Below are 14,078 nucleotides of genomic sequence, written 5' to 3'. Positions count from 1 at the left end.
CTCTTCTTTTTTATTTTTGTCATGTTGTGGAGTTTTGTAATGGGTTTGTTGATCAAGAATCTGGACACAGAACCTCAAAAAATATATGCAACAATCCATTTAGCTGCCTATTTGTTTAAAAACTTTACACCCAACCTTGTATTTCCAGCATTTTTTTATATCAATTTGTAGACATAAAAAATTGTCTTATGATAAATATTGCTAATTTTTTAAAAAGTTTACAGGTAATACTTCAGATGCTTTGTTGTCTTTGCTCTTTTTTTTCTCTCATTTTTTATTGCTTCTCCTACTTTCACACATCACAGCCTGCTGGGGAGGTTTCGTCACTCTAGTGGGTGTATCCATCTGCCACTCAACAAACTGACCTGTTCAGGTTATTCATCACAAGTCTTTCTCTGCTCCACCTGCACGAGTCTCTGTGCTACACCTTTTCTTTCTGACAGACAGAATTGATGCAGTAGAGGATTTCACAACGCTGTTAGAAGCATGAGCAGCTCCAGTAAACAGATGAGAGTTCAGTGAATAAAGAAGCCTCTGTTTAAAGCAGGTAAGAAAACAAATTACTCATTTTTGTTCAGCATTGTCAAAGTAGAGGATCTCATTGTATTATCTTATTTGTGGGCGATAATTTTACACCATAATCACCTCTCACTTAACTTCCTTTCAAATGGTGAATACTGAACTCTTTTTGTAATATTCTTTTTAATGATTGACTTTGGGGGCACCTGACAAAAGTAATTTCATTTAAAAGTAAAATTGGTACAGTGCTTCAAAACAATACCAGTTATATCAGAGATTCCTTTCAAGGAAGTGTTTTTTTTCCTTACTGTGACTTAACAGAACATGTTAATAAAGTTACTGGCAATAAATTTAGAAATTAGAAACATCATCTGCTGTAGGCGTGAACCTTTTATAAGCAGCTCAAATAATTTTCAGTCATGTTTTCCCCTTGTTTCTTCTCTTTTGTGAATCCTCTTGACTTTGTAGTCTTGCATTAAAATATTATATCTCCATTAATGTTTATTCTCTGTAATGTTGCACTTATTTAAGTTTTGAGATATCAGGCACCCAGCGTGGTAGTTAGCTGAAGCACTTTCAGGGGCGTAAACACCTTCAAATCCTCAAACGTTTTATTCTAAAGTTGTCGCTTTGTTTGTTTTTTTGTTGCTTCAAGTCAGAGTCTTGATGAAATATAAACCTTTGCCACAACCAAAAACAGATCCTGAGAAAGGTTTAGATTGAGGTTTACACAAAACCATTGCATTGTTTTCCCCAGAGGGCCGCTCTCATGATGTAGTTAGGGCATAAACATTAACTGAGTAGGGTAGACTTCCTGATTGATCAGTCATATATCTAAGCAGATTAGTGCAATTAAAATAATTATAATAATAATCACCATCAGTCAGGCCTGAGCATACGGATTAACATGCAGTTAGATCAGTGAGCAGCATGGTGTTGCTACATGTGACTCTAAACCAGAAGTGTCCAGTCCTGGTCCTTGAGGGCAGCTATCCTGCATATTTTAGTTGTTTCCCTCCTAAAACCTGCCTGATTCAGTGGTTGAATTATCTCCTTAGCATTTTATCAGGTTCTGCAGAAACCTGTTAACGACTCGTTCACTAAAAATGGGCAATTCATTCTATTGAAGTGGAGAAACATCTAAAAAATGCAAGTTGGTGACCCTCAAGGACCAGGATTAGACACAACTGCACCACACCCTTGTGTCAAACAGCATTTTCCCTCAATGAGGGCACAGGTGCTTTTTTCTGTTCAAAAAAGCTAGACGTAAGTTAACTGAAATATTAGGCTAACTTTGAAAGGAACTACATCTATCAGGGAAATGATAAGATTTTAATTTGTATAAATCTGTGAGGGTCTAAAACGGTTTGGAGCCATCTGCTTTTCCTGCTGTTGTCTGTCACATACAATACTGACTCAAATGTTTTAAGTCTGTTTTTGAGTAGATTTAATGTATATGAGTAATAAATAGTTATAAACAAAAGCAAAAAGGCTTTATTCAGTCATTGGCTGCTTGACCTCTAGGCCTGAAACGGGTATACAGCATGCCTACTGCTTTTATCATAAAATCAGTCTGAAGAGCTTCTATTTTAAAATGAAGCTAACACCTAATGTTCATTTATTAGTGGCTGTTTCGCTGAAAAAAACAAAACAAAATCTGATCCCTTAGACCTGGGGTGTCAAACCCAGTGACACAAGGGGGCCAAAATTAAATATTAGTTCCTAGCCAAGGGCCAATCACAATCATTATTTATTAAGAATTACTTAAATTAACCTTGCTTTTAGATGTATTACGTCAAATCATTCATATAGAAATATCAATTACCTTCTCCCAGTTACAGATTATACAGAATTTAGTGCAAACAAACTTTAATGAACACAGACAAATAGATCAAACTTTAAAAAGCACGTCATTAGCATTCATTTTTTATGCCTCACTCAGCTTTTAAATAAATTTTTTTAACATTAAAACTTTAAAAAAAGCCATCAACAAAAACCTGATCATACAGAAATTAAAACTATATATTGTTGGCTTCTAAGTCACTGTCAAGAGTAAACTCAGTTTTTTTAAGCAAAATAAGAATCAGAGACTTGATCTGTCCCAGACTAGAGGGCCGGACCGGATGAAATCTAAACGTTATCTTGAGGGCCGGATGAAATGTTACAGAGGGCCGGATCTGGCCCGTGGGCCTTGAGTTTGACACGTGTGCCTTAGACCATAAAATACTTTATGCTCTGTACTTTTCTGAATTTATCCTCAGTTTTGGCCCTATTAGTTTTCTTTGATGATACTTCCCCCACCATGTTTACTAGTAGATTTAAATCAATCAATCAATCAATCAGTTTGTATATGGAAGAAAAACAATTAAAAAGTAAAAAAAACACTTTGATCAGAAAAAAAAAAGAAACGATTAGATACACTCTGGATTTTACAGTATTTGATACTTTTTTAAAATAATAAATTAGCAAACCACTTTGGAAACACATTTTGTTTTGGTGTTGTGGTGACATTTAGACAGATGTTTAAGTAAACTAACTCAGTTTTATAATGCTTCTCAAATCCAACACAATGTGAAAAATAATAAAAGCATCTTCAGACTTTCTATTGGTTTTGCTGCACTTATCCAAACTGACACACTGTTTTTGCATTTACAGCTGAATGGCGCGGTGCTGGTGTCGCTGGCGTAACGTGCTGATCTGCTTGTGTATGCCATGCTGCTGCCTGGTCTTTATGTACACCTGCCTCGCTGTCCTGGTAGCTATAAGCATAACTTCCATGAACACACAAACCTTCACTAAGCCAAGCATAGGTTCCTTTTTTGTGGCCCCAGGCTCTTCGGGGAATGACAGCGTTGCTCCTGTCCCTAAAACCTTCTGGGAACAAGATCTGCATCATGATGCCCTTTGGAACAAGCTCCAGAGATCCGTCGACCACCATTTTAACCACATCCTACACCCCAACAAAGCTGTTAAGGTATCAGAAAGACACAACTTTAATGATTCCTTGCTGAAGCAAACCTTCGCTAACATTATGAGCAAGGAAACAGTGAAGAGCAACTTGGAAACGCTACCAGTAGAGATACAAGACTTTATCACCAACATGCAAAAGAGGGACTACCCTATTCTCACCCAACCACGTGGAGTATGTGGAACTCAGGCGAAGCAGGAGACGAAGCCCCCTCTGATTCTCTTGGCCATCAAGTCAACGGAACTGAACTATAAGAACCGAAAAGCCATTCGAGAGACTTGGGGCCGGACGGGATGGGTGCAGGGACAGAAAATCAACAACAGCGACAAAGAACTAGTTGGAGGGTACGTCCGAAGGGTGTTCTTGCTTGGCAAAGAAAGCTCAGCAGATCTGGGCGTGGAAATATCTGATGTCTTGAGGATGGAGAATCAGCGTTATGGAGACATTCTGCAGTGGAACTTTAAGGACACATTTTTCAACCTCACTTTGAAGGACGTGCTCTTCTGGAGCTGGTTCTCCCGCCACTGCGGTCAAACTCACTTCATCTTGAAGGGAGACGACGACGTCTTTGTCAACACCCCAAAGCTGATCACCTACCTCCACCATCAGTTAAATAAGCCACAAGCCAACAACGCCATGGAAGATTTCATGATGGGCGACGTCATTATGGCTGCCCAACCTAACCGAAACAAAAGGTCCAAGTACTTTATCCCACCAAGCTTCTACAAGGGGGTCTATCCTGTGTATGCAGGCGGGGGAGGGGTGGTCTACTCTGGCAAGTTGGCAAGACGCTTATTCAGCATATCAAAAACAGTTCACCTGTTCCCCATCGATGACGTCTACGTAGGAATGTGCATGGTTCTGCTCAATGCCCACCCCCTCCACCACCCTGCCTTCCTCACATTTGACAGATCTGAAAAGGAGGAGGGCGAGCCATGCTCATACCACACCATCCTGTTGGTCCACAAACGAAGCCCGGAGCAGATAGTCAGGCTGTGGGCCAACCTGAAAAAGACACAGGAACAATGTCAGGACATGCCGCTAAAGGGGTAGTGGGAAAACTGAGCAAACCTCCTAAAAGGGAACTGTGAAGGCAATTGTAGGGCAGAATTTGAGCTCGAAGGCGAAGCTGCATCAGTTGGAGCTTAGACTCACCTCTGTGTTCCTAACTTACACTTTAACGTTAAACAATATGAACAAATTGTAAGTATCATCACAACAAACGCATAAAAAAGCTACAAACCAAATTTGTGAAGGATTACAGAGTGGTAGAAGAAGTATTCGGAGTCTGATATAAATAAAAGTACCTTGTAAAAGGTGAAAAATGTCAAAAAAAAAAGAAAAATGTCAAGCCTTTAGGATTCACTATTCAAAGCAACAGTCAGTCATTGATGATATAATATAAATGTCTTTTGTTTTTGATTATTTTATGAGTTCTAAAAGTTACTCACGTGGGGTTTGGGCTTCACTGTGCATTTTTTATTTTTGTTTTTTTTTGCTTTGTTATGACAGGTAGTTATAAATTAGAAAAAGTAGTGTATTATGTGTATTATTTATTGCTGCTGTTTGGGTTGTCATGATGCTACAACTATTGTAGTTTTTTATTAATTAATTTTTATATTTATTAATAAAATGTTTCAACTTTGTGAGTGACAGTTCAGTCTCTATTTACACTTGAGTTCTTTAATTTTTTTTTTTTAGGACTGGAAGTCATGAAAGGTGTAAGGTCATGTAGACTAATATGTGTGTGTCTGTTCGCGAAATATCTCATGAACCAGAAGATAGATTTTAATGAGACTCTCAGAAAATATTTAGATGTACAACTGCAACTGATTTAACTTGAGTCAAGACGGCTAATTGATTTTAACGGCTACTACCTTAAGGCCTCGTTATAGTCGCGTTAAGAGTGTCACGCAGGACTCCGCTGACGGCGCGCAAACCTGAGCACCTGTAGGTGTTTAGACTAGACGTTGGTGCAGTCTTATCTGAAAAGACAGGAGGTATTACTCTACATAACCATGGGGAATGCGGTATTAAAAAAAAAAGAGGACAAACGGTTCGCATCACACAGCAAAAATGGCTGTGTGAAGTCAGTACCGCACATACTCAGGAGGAAGCACTGTTGTGTTTCTGGCTGTGATACAGAGAGGATGTTTAAACTGAAAGCATTCAGTTGGCTTCAAATTAAGCGTTGACTACATACATGACATTGCAAGGATAGTTAGCTGTATAGTGTTGCCAGAACGCAGGGGCGGGTCACGTGCAAGGTTCAACGCGTCAAGTATAAACCTAGCTTTAGTGTGGTAGTAACTGAAAGTCATCATCAACATATATTCTGAGCACAAACAGATCGAGTAGGATCGTTGTTTAAAACTTTGGCAAAAGAGGTGGGTGATATTCAGTTATTCAAGGCATACTAGTTTGATTAAAGGGGACCTATTATGCAAAATTCACTTTTTGCATGTTTTTGTTCTTCCATTTGGGGATCTACTGCTTCTAGAAACAGTCCAAGCACAAAAAAACAAAACCCCACCTAGCTGTTTTTTGGAAATAAGGAAATGTTCTCTGGTTTCTGCAAAACAACCTGTTTCAAAAACCTCAGAATTGTTGCATCACAATCCCCGTTACCTAGCAACCCCAAGCCAAGCCCAGATCCTCACCTAGCAACCCAAGTGGAGCTCCTCCCACTTCATTACAGAAAGACCATCTTGTTTGTTCTTCTTGTTTTACCGCTGAATAACGTCTATTAGAAAAGGAAAATGTTGTGTTGTCGGCTGCAGTATAGAACATGAGTCCATGTTCTCCCAGTGACGGAGAACAGAGCTGCGTGGCTTCATTTTATTTTTGACGACAATGTCCCCACGATATCGCCAAAGAAAGTTGTAGTTTGAACAGCTCAGCTGTCCCAGAAACACGTCTCTGTTAAAGTCACAGCAGGTTTGTCTAAAATAACATTAGAACTATGTTAATAAAAGAGAAGAAAAGTTGGAAAAAGATTAAACTGACATTTACCAGGCGGCCGTCAGGAAACTTTTCGGGTTCAGAAAGTGTCTTGACGCAGCTTAAGCAGCTTATTTGCATAATAAAACCGCTTATTCGTAAATGAGCTGAAAACAGGCAGAACTGATCAGGTGAAATCTCAACATCTGAGGATGATTTTGTGTTTTAAATGTAATGAAGATGTTTTTTACAGCCCAAAGACCGACCCTGACTTGTTCAAGGAAGCAGAACAGATCCCCTTTAAAACAACTCAGCTGCCCTAAACTTTTTTTTTATGTGAAAAAACTGTTGCAGTAATCTAAAGTTTGTTCATGCGGGCAGCTGCAAATTTTAGTCCAGCTTGAAGGTGTTGCTTTGGGGCAGGGACTTCCTTCTTGGTCCGCACCTTCCCACTCCACGGTTTTGTGAAACTTGCTTCACTGTGGACAGGCGGACCCTGGTGTTCCAGCAGGTTTCGGTTCCTGGCTTGTTTCTGAACGTCCGGTTACTAATGCAGCCCGATTCTTGCTTGGGAGTTTTCCATCAGCCACGTTGCTTTGCTGCCACAGGTGTGACAACACGAGAATCTGGGATTTCTTGACACATAAACAACTCGAATAAGTTGTTCCTTCCCAGGTCCTGCTTAACCTGTTTACTTTGTGTTTCCTGAGGGATGGGTGGAGTGATACTTAACAATGACATCAGTGTAGAAAACTCGTGGATGTAAAAATAACCACGCTTGTTTTTGATTAATGCCTCTAGGCCACGTGTAAAACTCAAGGCCCGCGGGCCAGATCCGGCCCTTGGTAACATTTTCTCTGCCTTCCTCAAGATAAAGTTTGAATTTGATCAGATCTGGCCTTTCAGTTTGTGACAGATCGAGTCTCTATCGCTTCTCATTTTGCTTAAAAAACTGAGCCCGTTTAGTGAAGTCTTCTTGTTCCTTTGAAGCCGAGAAAACTGAGTTTTAATTTCTCAGTAATCTTTGATTTTGACGTGGAAACATCAGATGGGACCGATCAAACTCTTGTTGATAAAGGATATTAGATTTCTGACTTGGGTTAACGTGCAGCAGCATAACAGCGAGTCTGCTTTAATGTTTGTCTTTTTCTCTATTTTCTTCTTGTTTCAAAGTTAAATGTTAGTAGCTGCATGTTTGGAGATTTGTCTATGTATTTTTGGCTGTTTTAATGTTGAAAAATTCATTTTAAATGTGTAGTACTAAATGTTATATAATATGTAACTGGGGAAAGGTATCTGATATTTCTATAGGAATGATTTGACATATTACATCTAAACCCAGGGTTGATTTATGTTTTTTTTTTCAATAAATATTGATCGAGATTGGCCCTGTGTTTGACACCCCTGCTTTAGGCCATTAGGTGTGGAGCTCCCGGGGGAGTGTTTGGTTGACACAGATGAGTAGCAACACATTCCTCAGCACTGCGTCCTAGTGGTTCCCGGCTCTGAAACGTCCGGATCAAATTCCCTTCATCGAAAGGTGACAGATTAGAACTGGTTGATCCAACAAGTGGTGTCAAAAATCCTGTTCATGCCGACCAAGCAAAACTACCAGCTGCAGTCAATCAGGATCGCTAAAGCCAAGTTTATTAGGTCATGTCAAACTAGACATTAGAGATCCTTAAAAGATTTAGGCTAAGGCCTATTTTAGAGCCAGTGTGGATCACAGGTAATCCTCGGTCAATTTAAACTCAGGAACGCCCATTTGTTTGAAAAACTGCAGTTCAAGCCATCATTTAAAGCCTGAAATTAATATGACGTCCACGCTCGTGATGAGTGGACGTAAACTGACACAACTGTAGGTAATGTTTCCCCTTTCAGTGGTAATAAAATTCCTCTATCTCTGCAACGGTAAACGATCAGAGTAACTGTGCCAAATTCTGTAGGAAGGGTTTGTGTTGCTGAGCCAGTTTTGAAGAAATGGAACTGGAAGAGTTCCCGTTGAGTGCAAAATGAAAGCTGCTTGTAAGCATTACTGTCAAGATCTGATGATTTCCTTCCATGTAAGTCAGAGAAAGATGATAAACCCGTTGGGTTGTTTTGCTCTAAGTCAGCTTTTTTCCCCGCAACAAAGTAAAAGTCTATTTAACTTATTGTTCATTTTAATAAACAGGGAGCTGAGAACGGCCGTGGCAACAGAAAACGGTCACAGCTGCTAAACTTCACTCCTTTAGGTTAAAGGTGGAGTTCGTGAAAGATGGAAAAACCAACAAAGGAGGACTTATGATTCAGCACAAGAGAACAAAGACGGCATCTCAGAAAAGGCACAATTCCTTAGAACTTTGTTTCATAACTCAAGAAACTTTAACACAGTCGCTGTTCAACATATTTTAAAGGCCAAACTGTTCTTTGGACTGACAGGAACGCCCATTTGTTTGAATCCTTGTCACACGGCAGCACAAGAACTAATGCAGCTTTGTTTTCAGTCAACTTTTATTATCAACGAAAGAAAAAACAAAAAAAGACCAGAACTTGATGCGGTCATACTCTTGACCAGATATTTAGTTACACATTTCTGGTTTTGGAGACATTTAACATTTCTGTGAACGAACAGCTTTTATCATCATCATCATCATACTCCGTTTGATTTATTAAAGGAGGAAGTCATGCCTTTTTGGTAAAATGAGGGTTTAGTTTATTCAGTCCCTTTGCTTTCTGAACCCCTGCCGTTCGGCACGGTTCTCCCGGTGGGGAAACATGGTTCTTATTAAATTGGCTCCACCGGCATCTGGAATGTTCTGCATCACAGAGGAACAACGTCAGCTAAGGTTTGTGGCACTATGATGAAAGGAAAAGCTATCCGTCTTTACGTCATTTATTAAATTCTTTACTGAGGAAAAATGACTGAAATTAAAGATGGAAAAGAATATTATAATCCGCTAGCGCTTGGAGTTTGGGTTAAGGATGACTCTCAGCTACTACCACTTCCAATCTGAGCTCAGTCTCTGTAAAAATGACTGAACTACAACCATTTTTGTGTTTGCTAAGGCAGCCATGTTGAACTTGATCGACTTCAAAAGTTAATCAGTTGTGGATGTACATTCAGTGATTACTTCCTGAAAGGTTCGTTTAAATCTGTCCACGGATTCATGAAATATTTTGCTAACAGGGTTGACTAACAGTCTGTGTCGGGGGGTGACACAAACACCGCCTTCGTTTCAGCAGAGGGGTGGTAATAAAAGTGTTGAATCCTCCACTTGAAAGGCATGATCACAATATAAAAGCACTGGTTTTCAGGATAGGAAGGAATATATTCACTGAACTTTAACGATCACAGAAGCCCAAACCTGCAGCGAAGTCAGCGAGGTCGCGGCAGCTTCCAAAGACGAGGTGATTTAAACTCGACTCAGGTGTGGAGCTCTGTCACGTAAACGCATCCTGTTAGCTGACTGACACATTCCATGTGTTCGCTAAGACTCAGCCTCTCACCCCTCGGCTAACCCTGAAGATCCGGTTGTCCGACAGCCACGTTTTTTAACTAAAACAGTTCCTAAAGTGAAGCCATGCTCAGGAGTTTCAGACAGATTAGTTTTGTTCCAACGAAGAGGATGAATGGTTTTGACATGAGCCTTCAGATATTCTGCATGCCCTGGATGTATTTCACTGCTAATGACTGTAAAAACTGTTTTAAATGACTGTTTGGCTGCAACATAAACAGCATGAGCTGAGGAGAACCTGGAAGGCAACAGAAATGTTCATTACTCAGCTTCATTTAGACTCTCAGGTCGTTTCCAGTATAAACTGTAGATCGATTGAAGGAGTGCAGTCATTTAAAGCCTCCAACAGACTCTCACAGTGACCAGCAGGGGGAGCTGCTGCACACAGACCAATATGTGAAAGAATCATGGGTTCAGTCAGTGATGACAGCAGCGTTTCAGTCCTGATTGTCCTTCCTCTCTTATTGCAGCTAAGAGCCATTTTCTGTTCTTTCTTCTTCTTCCTCCTCCTCCTCTTCTTCACTGTCCTCCTCTTCGCTCTCGCTGTACTGGATGTTACAGCGGTTGGTGTTTACAAAAAGATCACTGTCGTCATCTTCAGAGTCGCTCCCATCTTCCTCCTCCTCCTGCTCCTTGTCTTTCTCCTCTGACTTCTCCTCTTTCTCCTGCTTCTTGCTCGTCGTGTCCTGTGACCTCTCCTCTGTAAAACCCTCGGGCCTTGAAGGAAGTCGAGAACAAAGTCACAACAGATTAAGAAGCTTATTCTCAGAGTGTATCACAGTTGGGCGACAGGCTACAATTTTTCGATCGGCCATCGTCAGTCAAAAAACCGACAAAAGGGAATATTTGAGGAGAGGCGCAACGGGCAGTCCCTGCTCTCCTTACAACTGTGGAAGCGGGCTGTTTGTTGCCAGAAAGAAAAACGAAGTCACCGATTTGGGACTATTTTAGTTTGAAAACACAGAGTTACTTACGGTAAAAGTTTGGACAAGAAAGAAACCAGATGTGTTCAACCAGCTGCTCAGGGCTGATGTCAGGAGCTGCAGGCAGCTTTACCACTCTTAACATCGAACATGAAGACTTTATTGTCGCAGCGCGGGGATAGGTGACCCGTTCTGGCAAAATGAGCCCTAATGAACACAGCGCAGGAAAACTGAAAATATAGTTGTTGTTTTTTTTTAAAGTGAGATTTGCAAAAAAAATGTGCCCATAAAAACACCAATTAGCAAAAGTAGCATTTAATCTTCCTAATCTACCTTTAAATTGAAGTTTGAAGTACGTGTTCAGACGTAAGCCTTTTTCATTCCAACGCCATTAGTTTTCAGCTAATGAAGTGCTGGGAAATACTGAAGAATGTGTGACGTCAGCATGAAGCTGGGGGGGGGGGGGGAATTCCCTTCAGAAATATGAGACTCGAATTCCCGATAACATCATCACAGACCAATAATAATAAAATAAAAAAAACAAAAACATTTTCAAACCAGTACTGTTGTTAACAGAACTCTCTTAGAGCTAGCTAGGTGATAAAGCACCAAAACTTTAACAAACCTTATATTATATTAAAGCTTTTGAGATGGAGAATTTGAAAATAGCTCAAAATATATATGAAAAAAAAAAAAACCCTAATTGTGACTCATTTTGCCAGAACGCGTCACACATTCTTTAGAGCTAGAACCTGAAACGGCTCGTTTTCCTGATGAGCAGCACCGCTTCACTGTGAAGCAGGTGGACCTCGGAGGAAAGGCGTCACCAGACAGTCCAGTCAGGGATCCGAACTGGCTGCGGCTTCATTAGCCTTAATGCATCAGAGAAAGTTGGCTCTAAAAAAGAAAATAGCAAACATTTGATGTCCAAGTATAAATTAAGCTATCAGAAGCACATTAAAACCACAGGATGAAGTCACTTTATTTATGTCGTGGTTCATCTTAAAATGATACCAGAGTCCATATTTCAAATTTAGAGCCATTAGAGAGGTCATTTTAGGAAACACAGGAGTGATCTGTTCTTTTAGTTCTTTACTTACGCAGCTGCCATTCAAATATAAAGCGACTGCTGTGATTTTTGTAGAGCAAATATTTCTCTGAATGCCAACTTTTTTAATACTTTAAAATGAAGCTGTGTCCACAGTAAGTCGGCAGGACGTGCTGCCACCTGGTGGAAACCTAGAGACATTGCTGCTGGGAACAGATGAGTCAGGCTGAACGCAGTCAGGCTACATCACAGCAGGTTCAGGCTTTTATCAGAATTGCACAGTTTTGCAGGTGAAAGATATCATGGTCGATGGTGGATATGTTTGTCCAGTTGCCCAACTTGAGTGCATCTGTGTTCCTACTTACCAAAGCTGCTGTTCTTGCAGAAGATGGATGTGATCTTTGTAGAGTATGAAGCTGATCTCTGCTTTCACCTTCTCGCCTTCTTCAATAGGATCCACAATTACATAATCACCTGAGGACGGACAGCAGAAAGGTTTGACTTTCTAACGTCTTTAAATAGGTCGCCCTGGCATCTTACAATACTTTATAACCACGTTTATTTCCTAAGTACTTTATACGCTGTAGTGAGGAAAATTACTGGCCCGTGCTCTGAACAGCAGAGACGTGTGATCCCAACTCTCACTGAATGTTGATCAGAAGCCAAATAGCAAACTTGCTGCGACAACACATTGTCTTAAAATTTTATTTCACTTCTAGAAATCATCTTAAGACCCCTCACTTGTTATTTCATGACCCATAGAGGGGTCCTGACCCCAACTTTGGGAACAACTGGCCTAAAGAATCAGAGGATGCCAGTAAGGACTGTGGGAAGCCAGAACTGATTATACCATCATCATCATCATCAGAGAAATAAACCCCGCCTCCATCAGTTACCTCTTTTGATCCAGATGTTCTTCCTGAACTTGGTAGGCATGCTAACCAGGAAGGTCTCACCCTGAGCCGTGATGGCTTCATGGAGGTTGTTCCCACGGCTACCACTGATCTGCAAAGCAAGTTAAATCCAGAATGTGTGTTTTAACATGCTGTATCAGTAGCTACATGACAGAAAATACGCAGAGTTTACCTTCACAATCTGCTGGTTTTCTGTGGGGGTGACAAAGTCTTCGAGGACTTCCTTAACAACATGTTTGCGTTTGGTGGCCTGTGACATTTTAAACGCTGAAGTACTGGTTCCTTCGCCAGCTAAAAAAAGAGCAGTGGATAGCAGAAAAGCATGTAATAACAAATAATGAATCCTAATAAATTCTGACAGCAAAATTCTGTAAAAAAATATGCTTATTCAAGTTATTTGCACATTGTCACATTGCTGTTTCTTTAGTACTTAAGAAATCTTCATAATATTTGTATTTGGTGCTAATTAGATTTGCTAAACTTTTCATTGTCTTTTCTATATATTTAACACTCAATGATTATCGTTTTAGCTTAAAGAAATAAACTTTTTTTGACACGTGTTTGACCATCTTTATGTCCACAGAAATGACACATTTTTACAAATGTTCATGATCACTAAAGTGCCACAAAATTTGGAAACCACAAACAAACTGAGTAGGTTCAACATTAGTCAACATAAACAGATGAAAACAGTTCGGTCTCCAACCAGACGGGTAACAAAATCTGGTTTTACACCTGTAAACAGCACTGCGCACGAGAGCTAGCTTAAAGCAAGCTAACCATGTCTCCGATATAAACTTTCTCACAACGTACGATTCTCAGAGACTTTTAAAAAAGTAAAAAGGCTTAATGATTTCTTTCTGTCAGTTATTTCTAAACGAGGGAGTCTGACTAATAATCTAAATCATTATAAGTTAGCTGGATAGGCTAATGTTGACAATGTTGTAACATATTCCCACGACTCAGGAGCTTCCGTCTGTACCTTGGAAAAGAAAAAAAGAAAAATGAAGTAACGGCTTCCTTCTGAGACAAACAAATGACGGCAAAAACACTACAGAAAAAAAAGAAATGGGCCTATTTAATTAAGGACATTAACACACATGCGTTCGAGTTTCCAGAAAACAGGAAGTGCAAAGAGAACATCACACTTCCGGTGACAAATAGGCTTTAAATTCAAAATAAAAGCATCAGTCTGTGCCATTTACAAGCAAGTAACTTAATGACTGTGTAACATATAACTTTTGAAATAAAGACGAGCATATTGTAACA

General features: G+C 40.0%; 2 protein-coding genes across 2 annotated transcripts; one reads left to right on the top strand and one right to left on the bottom strand.

Annotated features, from left to right (window-relative positions):
* The first annotated feature begins 388 nt into the window (after positions 1-388).
* Positions 389-5,142, top strand: LOC108237942 (N-acetyllactosaminide beta-1,3-N-acetylglucosaminyltransferase 2). The gene is made up of 2 exons (XM_017419691.3): positions 389-547; positions 3,175-5,142. The coding sequence occupies exon 2, from the start codon at positions 3,179-3,181 to the stop codon at positions 4,538-4,540; it is 1,362 nt and encodes a 453-aa protein (XP_017275180.1). The 5' UTR covers positions 389-547; positions 3,175-3,178; the 3' UTR covers positions 4,541-5,142.
* A 3,760-nt stretch (positions 5,143-8,902) lies between these two features.
* Positions 8,903-13,944, bottom strand: eif1ad (eukaryotic translation initiation factor 1A domain containing). Its single transcript, XM_017419679.3, has 5 exons — positions 13,792-13,944; positions 12,982-13,100; positions 12,792-12,900; positions 12,261-12,369; positions 8,903-10,641 (listed from the first exon to the last, which is right to left on the bottom strand). The coding sequence occupies exons 2-5, from the start codon at positions 13,066-13,068 to the stop codon at positions 10,395-10,397; spliced, it is 552 nt and encodes a 183-aa protein (XP_017275168.1). The 5' UTR covers positions 13,069-13,100; positions 13,792-13,944; the 3' UTR covers positions 8,903-10,394.
* Between the last annotated feature and the right edge of the window lie 134 nt (positions 13,945-14,078).

This window comes from Kryptolebias marmoratus, linkage group LG9 (assembly GCF_001649575.2).
Source record: "Kryptolebias marmoratus isolate JLee-2015 linkage group LG9, ASM164957v2, whole genome shotgun sequence".
NCBI classification, from domain to species: domain Eukaryota; kingdom Metazoa; phylum Chordata; class Actinopteri; order Cyprinodontiformes; family Rivulidae; genus Kryptolebias; species Kryptolebias marmoratus.
The sequence above is the reverse complement of the archived record's forward strand: the minus strand, read 5'-3'. Positions and strand labels throughout refer to the sequence as shown.